The 19,999-nt window shown below is 43.3% G+C and overlaps 1 protein-coding gene across 1 annotated transcript in view; it reads right to left on the bottom strand.

The window, feature by feature from the left end:
• Window positions 1-349: 349 nt before the first annotated feature.
• The window catches only part of Wdr41 (WD repeat domain 41), a 38,634-nt gene continuing 18,984 nt past the window's right edge, over window positions 350-19,999 (bottom strand). The window contains exons 4-13 of the mRNA XM_038323645.1: window positions 18,465-18,596; window positions 16,505-16,567; window positions 15,147-15,258; window positions 12,444-12,506; window positions 10,609-10,719; window positions 8,055-8,239; window positions 6,079-6,200; window positions 5,258-5,346; window positions 4,129-4,262; window positions 350-914 (exon numbers count right to left, since the gene is read on the bottom strand). Of these exons, the coding sequence (XP_038179573.1) occupies window positions 762-914; window positions 4,129-4,262; window positions 5,258-5,346; window positions 6,079-6,200; window positions 8,055-8,239; window positions 10,609-10,719; window positions 12,444-12,506; window positions 15,147-15,258; window positions 16,505-16,567; window positions 18,465-18,596 (1,164 nt within the window). The 3' untranslated portion in view covers window positions 350-761. The remainder of the gene's footprint in view (window positions 915-4,128; window positions 4,263-5,257; window positions 5,347-6,078; window positions 6,201-8,054; window positions 8,240-10,608; window positions 10,720-12,443; window positions 12,507-15,146; window positions 15,259-16,504; window positions 16,568-18,464; window positions 18,597-19,999) is intronic.

A 19,999-nucleotide genomic window follows, 5' to 3' on the forward strand; every position in this document is an offset into this window, starting at 1 on the left:
AGTGCCAAAAGTAAGAATATTGTCGTAGGTGGGTAGGGCAACGGAGATGGTCCTAGTGGATCTTCAAAGACCCAAACGGTGGGTCTGTCCTCGAACGTTTCATATTAACGCAAAGGGAAGCAGATGGCTAGGGGCAATTCAGCTGCAGTTCCTGACCTCAGAAAAGCGCTGTGTCCTTCCTAACCCTGGACTCATCAGAGAAACACCTGAGAACTATTCTGGCCAGTAACTGCCTATGACGGTTCACACCGAGAAAGAAATGTACCCTGTGGACTGGAGCACAGCGGGATTTTAGTAGGGACAATGGGATCTTTTTTTCAGTGCCTTAAATTAGTACCAAAAAGAAGTGTTGTACTTAAAGAAAATAATTCATTTTTGACTAATACTCAAGTTTAGTTCTAGTGAACACTGATAGCTACTAGAGAGTAGGAGAATTAGCAGAATGGAAAGATCTATCCTGACAACTCCTAAGCAGTCTTTAAAGGAACCCTAAATAAAACTCGTAAAGAATGTGGCAGCTTTACAGTTTCCTTTTCCCCCATCACTTTATGAAACAAAACACAGCACCCACTATGCCACGGCAGCAAGGTCCAGCAGAAACCTGTGCTATGTCCTTAGGTGGACACACTTGCTCCTGACAGACAGACAGAACTTCATAGGCAAGAAGAACATTACAAGTCTAAGTGATCCGTGTGTTGCGGCTTTCAGAGTTCCGCTCTTCATCGGATGGTCAAGGCTCATGTATCTGTGCAATCCTTCAACTAGACAGCGGGGTGTAGGTCACCATCCTCTTCTAGTTTCTGAAATAACTTTATACTTCGGAGTCCAGATTCTCGCTCTCCATTTTTCCACAAGATAATGAGATGATCTGCAGAACATGTCACCAGTCCATGCTCTTCAAAGTATAGAAACATCTGTAAAATAAATTGAAACACAAGTTCAAGACCATCAAGAAGAGGCTAAAGCTAGATCACTGTGTGTGCTAACAGACGAGGAGGTCTCTCTGGATTTGAATGCAAAAATCTCTAATGAGTGACTTTCTTGTTTTCAGTGTTGGTGAGCCAAGCCAGGGTCTCCTGTGGCTGTTCTACCACTGAGCCCCTAACCTTTGCCAGGGCTCACTTATGCAGTCTGGGCTAGCTTGAGGGCTACAACCTCCTGCTCTATTAGCCTCCTGAGTGCTAGGATTCCAGGCATATGCCACCTAGCCTCGGGGAACTTTTCCTTTTCAAAACCTGTCAGTACAGCCAGTATCTAACATTTTAATGGATTTTGTTGATCAACTACAGAACTGAAGTGACAGCAATTTCTCAAGGTATCTTCTGGGTTTACCACAATTAATTATTCACAGATGGGCTTTAGTTTGATTCTGTCAGGTGCGGGTCCCCTCGCACTTGCATTATTTACTAGTATGGCTACTAACTAAATTGCCCGAGATAAACACTGACTTTGATTTCTGTAAAGTAGAGGTGATGTGTCAGCACACAGCATTTGCTGAGAGACTTCAGCTTGAAAGCCCGCGTCAGCTGCAAGAACTGGGGTACCAGTGCTTGAAAGCCAGCGTCAGCTGCAAGAACTGGGGTACCAGTGCTTGAAAGCCAGGGTCAGCTGCAAGAACTGGGGTACCAGTGCTTGAAAGCCAGCGTCAGCTGCAAGAACTGGGGTACCAGTGCTTGAAAGCCAGCGTCAGCTGCAAGAACTGGGGTACCAGTGCTTGAAAGCCAGGGTCAGCTGCAAGAACTGGGGTACCAGTGCTTGAAAGCCAGCGTCAGCTGCAAGAACTGGGGTACCAGTGCTTAAAAGCCAGGCCAGCTGTAACAACTGGGGTACCAGTGCTTGAAAGCCGGGCCAGCTGTAACAACTGGGGTACCAGTGCTTGAAAGCCGGGCCAGCTGTAACAACTGGGGTACCAGTGCTTGAAAGCCCACGTCAGCTGCAAGAACTGGGGTACCAGTGCTTGAAAGCCAGGGTCAGCTGCAAGAACTGGGGTACCAGTGCTTGAAAGCCGGGCCAGCTGTAACAACTGGGGTACCGACGAGAGATTCTAATCAGTTCTGCCCTGTAGCATGCATGCCACAGAGACTCAGAAGAGGGAGCCGCAGTGGTAACTGGGGAAAGGATGTGCTTTCCTTTCCTAAAGGAAGAGAGCAGAGGCCAGGGCAGACCCAACACAGGAGGACGCTGTGGACGGAGAGAAGTGGGGCTAGAGAGAAAACCAGGACTAAGCGAGGGCGAGGCCTTTAGGACCCAGTGTAAGAAGGGAGGAGCCGAAGAACAAAAGTCAGGGACAAGAGAGTAAGGTCAAAGGTCGGCACTTACTGAGGACTGGGGGGGTGGGGGGCAGAAGGGTGAGAGAAGCCCGGAGGATATTCAGGAGGCGGCGCCTGCTAGCAACAGGGTCTGAACTTGCCAATGAAGTCAGAAGAGCTTTTTAAGAATGCAGGATGAGGGGGTAGCTTGGTGACAGGTACGTGCCATGCATGTAGAGTATGGAAAACCTTTGGGGCATCAAGGAGGTGAAAGTGGGAACGCTTTCAAGGATGGTCCTAACCCTCTCACTTACCTAATGATAAATGAAACGTGCAATTTCTAAGGTCTCCTCTATCCTTAAAACATTTAAGTGTGTGTGTGTGTGTGTGTGTGTGTGTGTGTGTGTGTGTGTGTGTGTGGCAGGAGGAGCTGAAGAGATGGCTCAGCTGTTACGTGCACTGACTGCTCTTCCAGAAGGCCTGGGTTCAATTCCCAGAACCTACATGATACCTCACAACCAGCTGTAATTTAGTCCCTGGGAATCCCAACACCCTCTTCTTGCCTTCTTGGGCACTGTAGGCAAACACCCATAAGACATTTTTAGTATGTTCAATGAGTCCCCAATATTTTAAAAATAAAGCCCAAACTCCTCGGCCTTACTTCTTCAGGCTTCTTCTCTGATTGGTATTTGTGGAAACCCAATGATTCCATCCCACCAATCTGCCATAGCCAACACACTGTCTATGCCTGTGGTCTACCTGTGGTCTACCACATGAATGCTCACCACCGGTAACCTGCACCACAGCCACTCAAGCCAAAACAAAGCACTCAACTGTTTCTTAAAGGACAACAAAGATGAGCAAGGTACAGCACCCAACAAGAGAGGTCGCACAGGGCCTTGGCTGTGTACCTTTTAGTCCAACCTAGCCTTTGAGGCTCATCTCAAATCCTCTGTCTCTAGAAAATGCTACAGGATATACAGCAAGAAGTGTTCCTTTTAACTCCCTGGCTGCTTTTCACCGGGGTCAGCCGTAAGTAGTCTTGATTAGTAGCTCACTGGGTCTTTTTCCTTCCTCTCTACTGAAGTATCAGATCTGTGGGGATAAGGGTTGCATTTTATACCTCTTTTTAAACTTCAGGAAATAGTCAATGGTCGGCGTGGCTGCTGCTTCTAAGTAAGTATGGATGCCTACCCAAATTAAAAGTAATTTGTTCCTCACTGGCCAAGCAACAGAAGAAGCAATTCAGGAAAAGCATCCCTCAGGGTCCCCTTCACTGCTATTCTTATGCTGTACCAGTTCCCATCACCCCTTCATTGCCATTAATTCCTTCCCTTATTGCAGACAATGGTGCTTACTGTAAATTATTAATGTGTCTGCAGTTCTACAAGTGAGACTCCTCCGCATAGTTCCTAAACCTCATAATGCAAAGTGACGCAGTAGCAGGGTCTATCACTAGGGTTAATCAATGGCAGCTGAAACAGTACTCCAATCCTAAATTTGGTTATGATCCCTGGAATTAGATTCTGTTCAGGCTTTTACCCTACACACACAGCCACAGCATTCTGCACATCCTCTGGTGACTGCTATGATACATAGTCAAAGTCACCAACATTGCCCAAGATTGATCAGCTAGCTTCACCTCCTATACAATGGAGACTAAGCTTGTTCTTAAACCAATACGTTGTTTACTTCCTCAAATCCTATCTCTAGGAAGGACGACCCTAACCATTTGTACTATCACTATCTTATTCTGATTCTTATCTTGCCAAAGCCTACAGCTGAGAATGTGTGAGTCTTACTTGGAGCAACTGCATGAAAAAAGAACATGCTGCAAACGCAGGAGCTGCCTGAACTGCACGCCTACTAGAAGTGGTACCTCCACAGAGGATGAGTGGCCAATCAAGTCTCCAATGAGCTCCAGGGAACACGTAGTGCCGTTTTCTTGCTGCTTCTTAACAGGCTGGCTGGCTTGTTTGTTCACTCTTCCAAAGCCCCACATATTAAAAAACCCTACAAAAATACAATCATTTCAGTCATTTCAAAAGCTCCTGTGCTTTTTCCTTACTGAAAGGCAGAAAATTTCAATACAATCATGTCTCACACTTGCGTGTGTGAAGGGCAAAGCTGACAGCACTAGGCACTAGCCAGGACCTGTGGATATATTATGTTGTATGTTTCTTACCCTGCCTAGCTCCACATCTCCTCTACATCCCCTACTCGTCCACCAAAAAACCAGACAGACATTGGAATCTAAGAGAAGTGAGCAGCCCTGAAGGTTTATGTAATCCTCGAAAATCAGGGAGAAGACATATCAACAAAACAAAGGGAAATCCCTCTCCTCTCTCTCTCTCTCTCTCTCTCTCTCTCTCTCTCTCTCTGTGCGTGTGTGTGTGTCTGCCTGTCTGTCTGTGTGTGTGTGTGAGAGAGAGAGAGCGAGAGAGAGCGAGAGAGAGACTATCCCAGAACTTCAAGTAAACTGAAAAAGATAAGAAATTAAGAACACCAGTATTTGACATATTAAGGATTAATAGTTAAATTCATTCAAATATCCAGACTCATTTTTCAAACCAAACCCCTAAAAGAGCTCATGAGATTATAACATTATATCGCATTCAGTTTTAATAATGCTTTTTTATCAACTGTACAAATTTTGTGTCAGTCAGAAATATAGACAATGTTATAGGTGTGAAATTACTTCAGTAGGCTACCTGGTCACTTGAATTTCGTAAAATTCAGTTTTCTCTCAAAATAATAAAAGTGCAGTCGACTTCAGCTGAAATAAAGAGATAGTTTTACACTGAAGTGAAATTCAGATGCCAGCTCCTAACTCCAAGCACCACAGGCATGCTGCCAGTGCCCGATGCTTACACGGGCACCTTCCATGCCTGTGCGGCTCCGGGGCTCCTCACTGTCACCTCGCATTTTCCTGCTGGATGAGATGAAAAAGGAAGGAAGAGGGGAGGAGAAAGAAAGGAGGGAGGGGGCTCTGGGAGGAGGGCACGCACCTGTTGGGACAGGTTCAGCCGCCAGCTGCTGTTTCTCTCGGACCTCCCAAATGCGCACACTGCCGTCTTCTGAGCATGAGATTAACTGTCTGTCAGAACAAAAAGCCAGATAGAAAAAGCCGGAAAGAGTATTTGGAAGGCCAAGTGCTAGCTGCTGAAATCGCTGGAGCCCTCAGCTGACTGCAGTCAGCTTTGGACAAGATGGACCATCACAATTTGGCAAGGCACACATTACACCCTGTGATGTTGGCTCAAGTGACGTAAAATATCATCTCCATTTTTAAAAAAGACTATTCAGAAAAAATGACACGAACTACACAATAACGTAAGCAGTCTCCTCTTTCCCGCCTCTTTTTACATCTCTTCCCACGGTTCCTCTCATTGGAAGGATGCTGCATGGAAAATCCTACTCTGTGGCTTCATCAGTGGAATCTTAACTGCCAAATCAACCCTCATTTATAGCTTCAGACAGTAAGGGCTACCTCCAATTTTAGCTATAAACATACAACACCATTTTAAAATTAGTTTATAGAATATATGAAAATAGTACATTATAAGTGATCCAGGTTTTTTAACCTTATTAACAATTTAAAATTTTCTTTAAGAAACAATAGTCTAATTCATTTAACCTTGCTCTTGTAAGTTTCTGTCTGTCATGTATTGCTGCAGTCTCTTCAGTTACAGTCAGTCGTGGAACATTATTTCCAAAAGAATACCAAGGTCAAGCCGTGGAGCTAGGTAATTTGGCCACTGCAGAAATCACGCTAGTGGGCCTCGGAGCCGTGACTGTCTCGTCTTCACAGAGAGATGGGAATGTGTACCTGTTGGGAAGTCTGTCGATATGGAGGATGGTGGAGTCATGTGCAGTTTTCTGGCAGGCAATCACACGCTTCAGCTGTAGGTTGTACACGTATAGCCCCCTTCCAACAGCAACAAATATGTTCTGGGGACAGGAGTGGAGAGAGTTCAGAAATCGGCATAAAACTAGTCTTTACTATAATAGACTTCCTGCCCCTTTATGACATTGGGAAGCCACTGTTCCCTTCCCGGCCTTCAGACAAAAATTACAGTCCTGCCCTCTGCCGCCCCCAATGTCGAAGTCACCAAGGAAGGCTTAGCACACCAAGCAAGCAGAGGAAGGCTCAGCACAGGGCAGCTCAGGTCTGCCTTGGTGCTCTCTGAAGACCCGACTGCAGGCATGGTGGCTGCTACCAGGGCCCTGCAGCAGAAGGTGCCAAGGTGCGTGCAGCCTGGGCTTCCAGAGAACACGGTACCCTTGGGGATTTGCTCAGTTGCTTCTGTCTGGAAACGGAGCCAAAGTGACTCGCACTGCACATCTTAAGCAATAAACAACCCAAGAGGTAGATGCGACAGTGGTACTAGCTGAAGGTCATCTGAAGAATTAAAGGAAAAAATTCTAACCTAGTACCAGAAATGCCTTTCTGTTAAGACACTTAAGTCTTCAGAAAGCATTTTTGCTAATGTTCCCTTCACCTTACGGCATCTGCTAAGGATGAGGGGAAAGCATGTCTGTTACTCTCCAGACTGGCAAGGTAAAATTTAAGAAACTGAAGGGCTGGTAAAATGGCTCAGAGGGAAGGTGCCTGCCACCAAGCCTGATATCCTGAGTTCCATCCCTGGGATCCATGTGTAATGGGAGAAGAGAACCAACTCCTGCAAATTATCTTGACATTCACACGTGAGCCACAGCACAAATGCATGCACGTACACGCACACTCATGCAAACATATAAATAGATTTTTTAAGTTTTTAAGAACTAAATAATGTGAAAAGTGATGGAGGAAAAAACTTGGCACTGACCTCCAGCCTCCACACTCATACTCCCGGCATTGGCTGTAGCACCACATGCAAACACCCACATAGGAACACACGTGCACACGCACACACTCACACATACACACACATACACACAAAAGTGGTACACAAAATAGTACAAGGAAAATAAAAGTACTATTTCTGATTTTTCAACAAAAATAATAAAATGGTAACAAGTATGGGAATTAGGATAAAAAGCACAAAATGAAATAAGAAAGGTTTCCTTCGCTCCCTTTCTCAAAGGCTATGAACACCGAAATAAGTAACTCCCCTTAAACACATTGTCTGAGGCACTGAGGCTTAGAGAGAAGGCCTTCCGATCACAGGCAAGAGTCAGTAGTGCCAGCGCTGGCTTCACAGTGTGAGCAGCACAAGCTCTACTGCCTGGCCAGAGACAGACAGCAGCCGTTCCCGCCCAGGTATCCTGACCAGGACACCAGCCACCTAGAAGGGAAACATTTCTCACAGGTTCAACTTTTCCCCTCTCTAGGACATACATCAGAACTGTAAACAAATCAAATAGTAACTTCAAACACGATGGGACAGCTTAGTGCAAAACAAATTAGGTAAGTAAACCCGTGTTCCAGTAATTTCTTTACCTGCAAGATTAAGAACAAGGACTAAAATCTCTTCTTAACACAAATGGTCCATTCTTTATGAAACTATCAGGCCATTTTAGAACCTGAAACCATTGGTAGTAACCTTTTCATTACTCTGTGTGTGTGTGTGTGTGTGTGTGTATGTGTGTGTGTACATGTGTGCTCGAGTGCGTTCATGTATTGGTGTTTTCCATCCTGTGGATCCTGTTGGCTGAACTCAGGTTGCTGGGCTTGGTGGCAAGTGCCTTTGCCCACTGGAGTGCCTTTGGGCCTCCCAGCTGCCCAGAATCATGCCTAACATATTAAGGTTTAAATATCAGGTGCTGGTTTTATTTGTAACAATTATAATTTATACTGTTTACCTCTTCATCACATGTGAAATGATTAATAGAAATGTCATTTTGCTTTTGGCAGAGTTTTATTTCTTGCTGGGCATCGGGCTGTGGAGACGGGTTCCAGAAGCTACGCTCACAGGCCTGCACAGTCCAGTCCAGGGCATCCCAGATGATCAGCTCTCCGACATGGGAACCGGTGACGAAACTTGTATCTAGAAAAGTCCACCCATGCGCCATTACTCATCACGTTCTCTAGGCTAAAAATAAAAGTGAACGGGCTTCCTAATTGTAGCTGGACAAGCTAAAGAGGAAGATTAATATGACAGTAAGAAGCTAAAGATATAGTTCACTGACTGAAGATAAATATTACGGTTTGTGCCTTCTATAATGTTTGGTCAACTTTTACAGGTATTAAAATAAAAGAATCTTCCCTTAAACGATATGCCCAAAAAAATTGTCAATTAAATAAGTAGTTCTAAGACTGCAGAGTGGCTAAAGACACTAACTAAAAGAATCAGGGCAGGGGAAGGCATACGAGGAAATACCTGCTTGGCAAAAAAATTTAAAATTAAAATTTAATTAAAAAACAAAACCAATACACATATGATTTAAAAATGGGGAGAATTGGCAACTCAAAACAGTTCATTATAGTCAATATATATGGCAACCCTAGGAAGTACTAAGAATAAGAAAATAGATGGCAAATAAACATGTGATAACATCTTTAACTACTTTAATAATCAAAGAAATTTTAAGTGATACATTTACTAAGAGGAGTCAAACTGTAAAATAACAAACACACTGACCCACCAGTTCCGTCTGAAGGAATTTATCCTGGGGGAAAGGCAAACAGTATATGTTCAAAGCTGCAAGACAATCCTAAGAATCTGAAGCCAACCTAAATATCTGACTGTGGACTAAAGTAAATATGACAACCATAAAACAAAATAATATTAGCTACTGAGAATTAAGCTGTAAAAGTACATTGATATTGACATGGAACTATGTTCACACCATACTCTCATAAAACAGTAAACCATGTATTTTTACATACCAATGCATACACGTACATATGCTCAGGAAATACACAGAAATATGTGAACTAGTGTTTAATACTGAATGATGGCACAATTTTCACTTTAATTCCATTTTTAATTTAATTCCATGTTTCTTGTTATCATATTTTTATTCTGAATATAACTTGTAAAACAATAAGCTTTAAAACCCTCAAATAGAGTTAAATTAAGGACCTAGACAATTTGTACATCATACAGTTAATAGATACTGCGCAACTGCTAGACTAAAAATTCTCTCTCAAATGTAATTTATTACTGCCTTCCATATGTAAGGTAAGTCAGAACAGAACTGAGCACAGAGCTCAAACAACAGTTCTGGCTCTGCCTGCTACTCGCCAGGTAGTCTCAAGGAAATCAATTAACCTTTCTCTGTCTTGGATTCCTCATGCGTTAACTGAGGATTAATATAGAAAACAAATTAAATTGTAAATATCTAGCCATTTCTTAAAAAAATATAATGTTATCTTGAATTGGGTATTACTCTATATTAGCAGTATTTAAATGCACAGTGATTTACAACTTAGGAACACACGGGTGGGTAATTATAACTTTATTATTCCATCTGTCAAATAAACCTGCAGGACAGAAATCTGCCACAGCCAGATGAGCAATCTCTTGGAAATAAAAGTCACTAGCCGTCCTCGATATGAACATTATTTTTATCTTGGTCTCGGAGTCATAATAGGTAGCTTAGCAGAGTCTGCGGCTACTGAATGACCACAGGATTTGTTGTGGGAGGAAATAAGTTTCGCTATGGTCTCTGGAGGAAAACAACTCTCCAGCTTTAACGCTGCGGCAGCTCGGGGTCCTTCAGCAGTGCCGATTGTTTCAGGGCCTCCTCCAATTCCACTCAACTCCAAAAGAATCAAAGAAGTTAAGGATGAAAAAGATGCTCCTTGACTCCAGGTCTGGGTCTGTAGTCAACACAGAATTAAAACTTAAAAAGAGAGACCACGCCCCAATGGGCTGGTATCTCAGCGGCTATTGGCTGAAGGAGCAGAAGGAGCTCCCGCAACACCTCCCCCTTTTGTTTAAGTAAGAGAGTTCTAAACCTACTATGAAATTATATACCATAAGCACAAATATCCTATTCCAACTAGCTTAAGTCTTGTATAATAAATAACTTGGCCAAGTCATGAGAGGAAAGTAACTACATTTATATAGTCTTCAACCCCATCGAAGATCTGAGAAGGAAAATAATGTTACCTGAGTAATTAGGAAGTGCATTCAATGCTAGAATGTTCCACGTTCAAATTCACAGCCTGTAATGAGCATCCACAGCTACTAAGCAGTACCTAGGAGAGTTATGCCCTACTCTATCTGCCTGTGCTGAAGTCTTAGACCACACTGAGACTTGAGCCAGGCTCTACTGTCTCAAAGCTCAGAGTAAGAGATAACAACAATCTCCACTAATCTATATTTGAGTGGTAATTCTGAAATATTGGAACAAAACAAGACGAAAACTCTGAAATCATACATAACAGAAACGTACACAAAGAGCTTACCATTGATGGTAACCAGTGACAGAATATTATCCTGGTGATCAGGAAGCCGTTTAACTTCAATGATGTCCCATTCCAGCAAGCCTTCTGTAGGTGCTACTAACCTAAAAATTACTAAAGAATGGTTATTTTACTAAATGTTCAAAGAACATAAAATACCTTTCTACTCAAAAAGCATTAAGTGCAAAGTATACATCATGCTGGAAAAAAAAAACCAACTCCAAAAGAACCTATTTATACCAGCTTACGCCACTTCTTTAAAAAAAAATTGAGCTGCTTAAATGATCTCCTTAAACCCTCAGCCAGTGTGTCCTGCCAGTGAGTCCTTCCAGGGTTCCTTCGCCTTGCTTCCTTTACTGACTTCCCAAACCCAGCCTGACCCTCCACTTCCCACAAGGCCTCATCACACATCAGGAGTATCACTCCATTCCCACCCAGGCCAGTGACTGGCCACGCCCCCAGATCATTTCCACTATCCCTGCTCTCCACATGTATGTCCAGGTCAGTGACTGGCCATGCCCCTGGATCATATGTATGCCCAGGCCTGTGACTGGCCACGCCCCTGGATCACTTCCACTATCAGTGCTCTCCACATGTATGTCCAGGTCAGTGACTGGCCACGCCCCCGGATCATCTCCACTATCCCTGCTCTCCGTATGTCCAGGCCAGTGGCTGGCCACGCCCCCGGATCATCTCCACTATCCCTGCTCTCTACATGTGCGTCCAGGCCAGTACACACTGCTACAAAGCAAGCTATAGATTCCCGGCCTTTAAATTAGCAAAGGCTTTAGCAGCTGCCAAAAAATAAAAATAGCAGTAAAACAAGAAAAAAGGACTTTTCAGTTTGGGGGCATGTACTATTAAATTATAAACCCTCTGAGAATACAGCTTCTAATTTCTTGATTATAGATGTTGAATGTGTTTCTTGGTTTATTATCTGACTTTAAAAATTAGTTTTATTTATCCAAGAAGTTGTGGCACACATCTTTAATCCCAGCACTTGGGAGGCAGAGGCAGGCGGATCTCTGAGTTAGAGGCCAGCTTCCCAAATTCTAACATTAATCAACACATAAAACCTAAAATCAAATCAAGTGGTTCTATCAATCAATCAACATTTCTAAAAATCTATGATATTCAAGGAGTTCTAGCTTCCAAATGTGAAGGCCCAGTTACTGCCTGCGAACACTGAGTGACAGAGAGACAGCAGACCTGAGACCTGTGGAGACATGGCCATCAGTATTCTACATGTTCCCATAGGCCTCTGGAGCCAGGGCTGTGCATGCGCAGAGACAGGCATGCCTGAGAGAAAAGGTGGACAGGTCCCTCAGCCTTCCCAGGTGGTGGTAATCAACTATCCAAGTCTCTCTTTCCCTCAAAGTCCTCGCTGGAAAATAGAACATGGCACATTTCTTCCCGTATTTCCGACAATATTTTGCCAACTGTCAAAGAATTAGCAAGATTATTAAATTCTAATAGCCTTTCATATTCGAATTGTGGCTGTCAGAAATTCTCTCTGCTAATACCAAAAAGAAGTCTTCTTGACGTGATAAACTGAATGAAACACTAAATGATTTTAGAATAAGTAATATATTGTTACATTGAATTATTAAGAGACAGTTAATAGTGTAATCTATTGACGAGAAGAAATCTGACCTAACACTGTGAAAATGGCTCATCCTATATTATTTTCAACAACCCCAAGAAGCCAGAGCTAGGGCAGAGACAGACATCTCCAAAATAAACCTGCTTTTATCTTCCTAGCACAGCCCATGTGTGTATTCATGTAGCTATCCAGACATGGAAGTGTGCACCAACGTAAAGAAAATAGATATACTCACTCAGTTCTTTGCCAACTGCTGCCACAACACAGTTCCTAGGGATTTCAACCAAAGCACTGATCCCTTCAGAAAAATATAAAACAAGGCAAATCATTTTCTCTCACGGGTTACATTAAAACCAAAACTTTCTCAACTTTATGTTAGTCATTTCCCATAAACCATACTTAAAACCTGCTACATAAACACTTCCTTTCTATCTTACACATGGAAACTGAGTTATGAGTAAGTTTCTGATCCCTATGAAAGACTTTATATATGTAAACAGGCTCTGAGTGTTTCTCCTGTGGTAGTAACATGGGATACTCAACCATTTCCCTTATATTTATATATATTATATCCCTTAGAATAATCACCATCAGCCAGCACATGAAGACTAGCTCAATGAGCTCATCGAGCTTTCCCTCAGTGTGACTTTAAGGCTATGCATGCTCACTGACCCTGAATGAGCTGATGTAATCACGGAAAAGCCATATCTGGCCTCCATCCTGTTCCCTTACACAACTCCTAAAATCCTCTGAATCTCGGAAGACACTGTCTTTCTGTGTCCCTGTGACACGCTTGTGTCTGGTCAGTCCCTGGTAGCTATGGGGTGAGAGCTGCTTGTTAGCAGGATCAAGGCAGGAGGAGAAGCTGGCACTTTCGGCCTCACTCACAGAAGATAATGTTGGATTAACCACATCTACGGAAGAAAGCCTCCCTACAAACCAGGATGGGATTTAGAGAGATGCAGTAAAGCTGAACGTAGACAGTTCCTGCAGGGTGGCACACTTAGGGAGGGCACAAAGCCTCTGTGCCCCTTCCTCCCACCTTGCCCTTTGTAGTTCTCCCTTGGTATTCTGTGATAGACCCTAAGTGGGGAAATGTGTTCCCCTCAGTTCTGTATACCACTCCAGCAAAATGAATCCTGGTTTATAACCAGGGTCAAAATCTAAAACAAAACACCAAGCGGGCATGTCAGCAGAATGATGGGTAAGGAAGGGCTGAGGACTAAGCTCTTAGCCTGTGGAACTGGAAACTACCTCCAGGTAGACAGAGTCGGCCTGAGAAGGGAGGACAGCCGGCTGCTGGTTATCGTCTCCTGAAATTTGCCTGTCAGAGCATTTGACTAGGAGCACAGAGGAAGGGAAGCTCCTTTGGGGTGCTAGCCATTCCCAGCTCTATGCTCCACCCTCTAATCCAGCTAAGGGAGTGGCCTTCAAACAGGATGTTTACAGCTAATCAGTGCATTTCCAAAATGACCTGAGTTACTGAAATGACTGGCCTTTATTTATTTATGTTTGGTGGCTGCTATTGTCTGAACTGGCCCTTTGAAGTCCAGGGTTTGGGTATTCCTCCTTGTCAGCCTCCCATGTAGCTGGATTGCTGCCCACGACACTGTCCTTGGCCTTAAACACCGAATATCTTTTCATAGCTGAATCATAAAATGGTTTCAGACTAACCGAAACTTCAAGTATTACAAGTTGAAATACTGGAACACATTAACATGAAATTCTTTTAACAAAGTTAGTCTTCCCTCTTTGCTATGCATAATTTATAAGTGAAATTTTTAACATATATGCAAACAGAGATGTCCCCTTCCTTTCCTTCTTACCTGTCAAAGACTAACAACACTGTTCTGATGTCAAGAGCATTTCCACCCTGATTTCTCCCCCACAGGGCATTTTTTACGTTTGTTTTGTGTGCACATGGACGAGATGGAGGAAATGTGAACAAGCACAGGAGGACAGGGAAAAGTGGATAATGTTTCTGCACATTTGTCTGTTCATTGTTTTTTGAGACAGGGTCTCACTCATAGCTCAGGCTGTCCTCAAACTTGTGAACATCTTCCTTTTCCAAGAAGAATTTTAAATGCAGAAAATGTTCACCAAGGGGCCAGGGAGATGGCTTAGGGGACAAAGGTGCCTGCTGTCAAGCTTGAGGACCCGAGTTTGACACTGGAATCCACATCATAGAAGACAAGGACTCACGCTAGTTGTCCTCTGTCCTTTATACGTGTATCATAGCCCATGCCCCCATACACATGCATGCACACATGACACACACATATACATGTTCACATGCATATAATAATACATAAAAGTGCAGAATTTTATTAAGTGATCAGGGTCCTGTTAGCCCACACTTGAGTTTGGTTATATACAAAAAGTAATCAAAGATTATCATGTTCACGGTGACACTAACATAGGGATGTTATGGAATCCACCTATGTGCTCATCAACTGATGAATGGATAAGGATCATGTGATCTGCTCATATACACAGTAAAGAATTAGCAGCCATAAAAAACAAAATTCTATTATTTTCAAGGAAATAGATGAACTGAAAATCATCGTTTTAAGTAAGAAAAGCCAGATGCAAGAAGACAGTGGTGCGCATCTCTCAGATGTGGAAGGAAGATGACTTTGGGAGGGTTAGAAAACTAATGGAAACGTAAGGATGACGAGAGGGGGACAGGATGGGTAGATATCAAAATACATTGCTTCCATGTATGAAAATACCATAATGAAACCTAATACTGGATACAAATAACATACATGTGAATATAAATGTTCATTCGATTATTTGTCACGTGAAAATACTAATCGGACATGGCTACCCGCAATCCTACACGGAATTATCACACTATATTGTGGTATGTCTCTTTAAAGATTCAACTGTCTTTTTCAATCAATAGCATCTCATAGTTCTCATGCCTAGTTTTTACCTGTATCAGAAAGGTGGTTGGTCTTACACAGCAGATCTAATTTTCGGTTCCACACACCTAAGTCATTACCACCCGAGAGCCAAACGTCTAGTCCCTGAAGAACAGTTAAGCACTGCAAAATTGATTGGAAATGTATTGTCAGTCTAGAAATTCTAGCATTCGTTCGTTATTCCATGGTTTTAAATTGTGTCCCCAAGTTCTTTCAAATCCCTCCTTTTGATAGGCGGTTTGGTTGGCTTTTCTGATTACGGGTTCTTTAGGAGAATATTGCCTCACACATTGGAGCAGAGAGACTACGTGATCTGTAAGGTAGTCACACAGTGTAATTTATAACGAGGTCACAGAAGACACTGGGGCTTTCCTGTTTTCTCTTAGCTCACTGCTGCAAGGTGACACCAGAGCAATCCTGCGGCCTCTGGAAAGTGCAGAGCAGCAATGTGCCAAGCCACCTGGAGCCTCCGAGGAGGTTCTCGACCCAGACAAGCCCTCTGGCTGTGACAGTCATGTGAGCCAGAGCCAGCACCAGCTAAGAGGCTCGCTGTTCCTGAGCACAGACACCGCGTGCTTATTAGAACCTTAAACCACCAAGCTTTCAGGGGACTTGGGAACCACTCATAGATAACGTACTCACAATCCTTAAAGGCCTTTTAAAAACAAAATGGAGACTCTGATATAGTTTTTAATTTTCAACCAATTCTCAACCATTCTATTTGGTAGACTTAAGGGCTTTCCAGGATGCAGAATTCGTTACTTTACATGGCACCGTAGGGTCCCTTTCTTCAAGAGTCATGTCCGAACCCACTATAGACCCACCAGGCCCTGCCCACTATAAATCCACCAGGTCCCACCCTCTATACAACCACCAGGCCCCACCCACTATAAACTCACCAGGCCATGCCCACTATAAACCCACCAGGCCCTGACCTCTATAGACCTAACATGCCCTGCCCACTATAGACCTACCAGGCCCTGCCTACTCTAAACCCACCAGGTCCCGCCCACTAAATACCTACCATGACCCCTCCCACCCACTATAAACCCACAGGCCCCACCCTCTATAGGCCTACCAGGCCCTGCCCACTCTAAACCCACCAGGCCCTGCCCTCTATAAACCCGCAGGCCCCACCCACTGTAAACCCACCAGACCCCAACTTCTCGTTTATTTGCCCCGGTCTCATTTCCAACTGAAACAGTCTCACACTTAAATAAATACATATGATCCCAAAAATTTTGTCTTCAAATAGCTATGTGAAAGCAACAATGTATAAAACCTAAAGAAATAATGTCATCTAATTTATCAAATTGCTTTGAGAACAACAACACTAGCATTAAAAACCTGAATTGGCATCAGACTTTACCTTCACGGTGGACTGGAAGCAGGAGACGCTCTGGATCTGTCTGCCAGTGTCGCAGTCCCACACTTAAGACTGATGTTAAGAAATAATTTCCAACTGGAATTTTAAAACTTTAATTAGGAGATGACACTTCTAACTAACAATCAAATCACAAGGATAAACAGACCCACCACACGGGGCTGGTGGGTCTATACTGGGCGGGACCTGTGAGTTTATAGAGGGCAGGACCTGGTGGGTTTATAGTGGGTGGGGCCTGGTGGGTTTATAGAGGGCAGGGCCTGGTAGGTTTATAGTGGGTGGGCCTGGTGGGTCTATAGAGGGCAGGGCAAGGTAGTAATATTTTAAAGTTAATTTCATAATCTAGTTAATCTTATACTATCTGATGTTTTTTAATTAATTCTACTTCACTCTTCCAATGCAGTTAATTATAAAGGAGAGATACCTGTATATTTATATGTTTGTGCCACACTAAACACACTACTCAGTCATAGAAAAGCTCTCTAATTAGACAATGCTTTCTGGCCTCAGTCTCCCAGTTCTACTGCCCCCCAGTCTGTCCACCGATTTCAGTTTGAAAGCTTAATGCTCAGTACTAAGAAACATGGACTCTTAAGACCATTACTTGACAGAAAAAATAAATAAAATAAAGTCTACTGTCAACATTTAATTAAGAAAGTTAATTAACAGAGGTCCAAGGAGAGTAAATTTAGAATCCATCTGGAAAAAATGAATGCCAAAGTTCTCTGGGATTTTGTTTTAAGTAAGAGTGGTTCTATAAACATGGACGGCTGTGTGTGACGTCACTACTTACCGGTCCCAGCGTCTCACCCTGTACGGGGACAACAATTCTAAGAATTGTCTGTAATACTAGTACAGCATCTTAGAAAGGGCCTAAAAAGACACTGTATTTTAAATCCTACTTCTGCAGAAATTATAACAAAGAGAAAGAGACAAGAGCTTGAATCCATAACATAATGTTTTCCTCAAGAGTGGCAGTGATAGGTCTCGCCTGGCCTAAGGATCTAACTGAATCCTGCTTCAACATCAGCCCACTTAAATGTTCTGACATTTTCCTACCTATAGACAAGTTATCTAGAAACGGTGTCAGCTGCTGAGCTCACTCAAAGTGGGACCTCAAGTGGCATGCCTGGTTCAAGAGAGGCCTAAGAAACCATTCTTCCTCTGGGCTTACTTCTAAACTTAGCTTTTAAACAGGCATAGTTTGTCCTGGCCGGCCTGATGCTTTCAAGAGAGGAATGAGTCAGCCACACACTGCTTTATCAGGAGCGTGTCTGCCACAGCTCTAGGTCCCTGACGGCAGGCAGGCTGCTGGCCACCACTCCGCCTTGCTCTCCAGACGCCTTCGGCTTGGCACCTCTGTCTCTACCCTCTCACTTGTGAAAATGACGGAAACCCCTACTTCATAGAACCATTTTAGAGATAATGTAAATCAACATGTGTAAGACGCAATAATCCGCAGCAAACAAGCGCACTTCCCAGAGCAGTGCCGTTCCTGCTGCACCGGAATTCTACCTGGAAAGTCCGGGAGAGCAAAAGCAGCTTTGCACCTTTAAAAACTGCCTCAAATACCAAGACTCAACTACTGCGCAGACCCACTCAGCAGCAACGAGGCTCTCACAACGCGGGCCACACATAACGAGGAAATGAATTATTTTCCAAGCCAATTTATCCTAATTTCCCTAAATTGAGGTAATATTTTAAGTCCACAACTTCCATCCCTCCCTTCTGCATAACTTGATGTAATAGAATCTAGAATTCTAATTTCGTAATCCAGAAAGCGCTGCTCCAGCCATGGGGTTTCTGAACTTCAAGCCCTGACCTGCTACTTCCAGTCGCAGAGAACAGCTCATAAAGACTTGACAAAAAATCAGGTTGCCATCAGAATGCACAGACAGGCGCAGGCGCTGGGTCCCTGGCCACGGCACTCTGGGGGTAAGGATATACCGACGGTCCTGTCTGCAGAGGCTGTCAGGATGAGCTGATGGCCCTGCTCACAAGAGTCGAGCGGGGGAAATGCGATGATGGCCGTGATCTTCTGGGTGTGTCCTCTGAGATCCAGGAGCTTTTCTCCCGTCTGAAATACAAGTAAGAATGTTAGTAAGCTTACCCTTTCCAACTTGAAGAGTCCCAAATAACATCAAGAATAGCTATGTAGAAAATAAACATACTTGCCACCTAAAATTATGTGTTTGGAATTTAAAATTTTTTAAACAATTAAATACAATCTAAACAAATATCAAAAGCAGCTGTGAATATTTTAGCTATATTCTAGTTAGTATGCTAACTTAGCATATTTTCATAGTCAGTTTAAAGAAATAATCTTTCCTATAGTTTTTAGGAGTTGTATAAGTTCTGCAGCAATAACAACAGTTTACTCTGTAGAGAGAAAACAGAATCCTGACGATGCATGTGTGCACGTCTGACCTCTCTACAGCTCTAAGTGCAGAAGAAATAAGAGCACAGTAGTCTCCAGGCGTATTTAACCCAGCACCGTTCCCAGCCACTCAGTGTCTCCTACCAAGGTCTCTCCCTGACCTCCCAAGTGAAAACATATGATATATATATACATTCAGATCTTCCCAAAGCTTCAGGATTTCATGAATGTGTTTACAATACAGCTAGTCCTCAAGAGCCACCATTTTTAGAAGCATGGATTCAACTAATTTTACTTTTCTGTTTAGAAACAGTGATGTAGGCCAGGCTTGCCTCAAATTTATCAGGAAGCTAAAGCTAGCCTCCTTAATACTTCTGGCTTCACCCCTAGGATTACAGGTATGTGCCGCTATTTCTGGTCTGATTCAACCAATCTTAGCAAAATTACAGTTTTGTTTTGTTTTAATGTGCATGAGGTTGCATGACGGTATATATCTGAAATCCCAAACTTCAATATACTGAAGCAAGGGGACAATAGTTCAGTCTGGGCCAGACCAGGTCTCAATCAATCAATCAAAACAGAATAAACTGTCTGGGCTGAACATGAAAAGACTTGTCTGGTCATTATTTCCTACAGCATTTGCATTGTGCTAGGCATGATATATATTTTGTAGATAATTCTAAGTATGTGCGAGAGTGTGTGTAGAGTAGACACACAAGTCACATGGGCATCTGAGCCCTCAGTGTGGGGCAGAGGAGGACTGGCGCCACCCAGTGGGCACCGTGGTGTTAAAGGACAGCTCCATCTAAGTAAGACCAGAGAAGGATGAGGACCAATGGTGAGATCAGATAGCCAGAGTGAAGGAGCAAGCAGCAAAAATAAAAACAGAAGCAGCCGGGCGGTGGTGGCGCACGTCTTTAATCCCAGCACTCCGGAGGCAGAGGCAGGAGGATCTCTGTGAGTTCAAGACCAGCCTGGTCTATAAGAGCTAGCTCCAAGACAGGCCCTAAAGCTGCAGAGAAACCCTGTCTCGAAAAACCAAAAAAAAATAAAATAAAATAAAATAAAAAATAAAATAAAATAAAAACAGAACAACCTGCAAA

This window comes from Arvicola amphibius, chromosome 3 (assembly GCF_903992535.2).
Source record: "Arvicola amphibius chromosome 3, mArvAmp1.2, whole genome shotgun sequence".
Lineage (NCBI taxonomy): Eukaryota > Metazoa > Chordata > Mammalia > Rodentia > Cricetidae > Arvicola > Arvicola amphibius.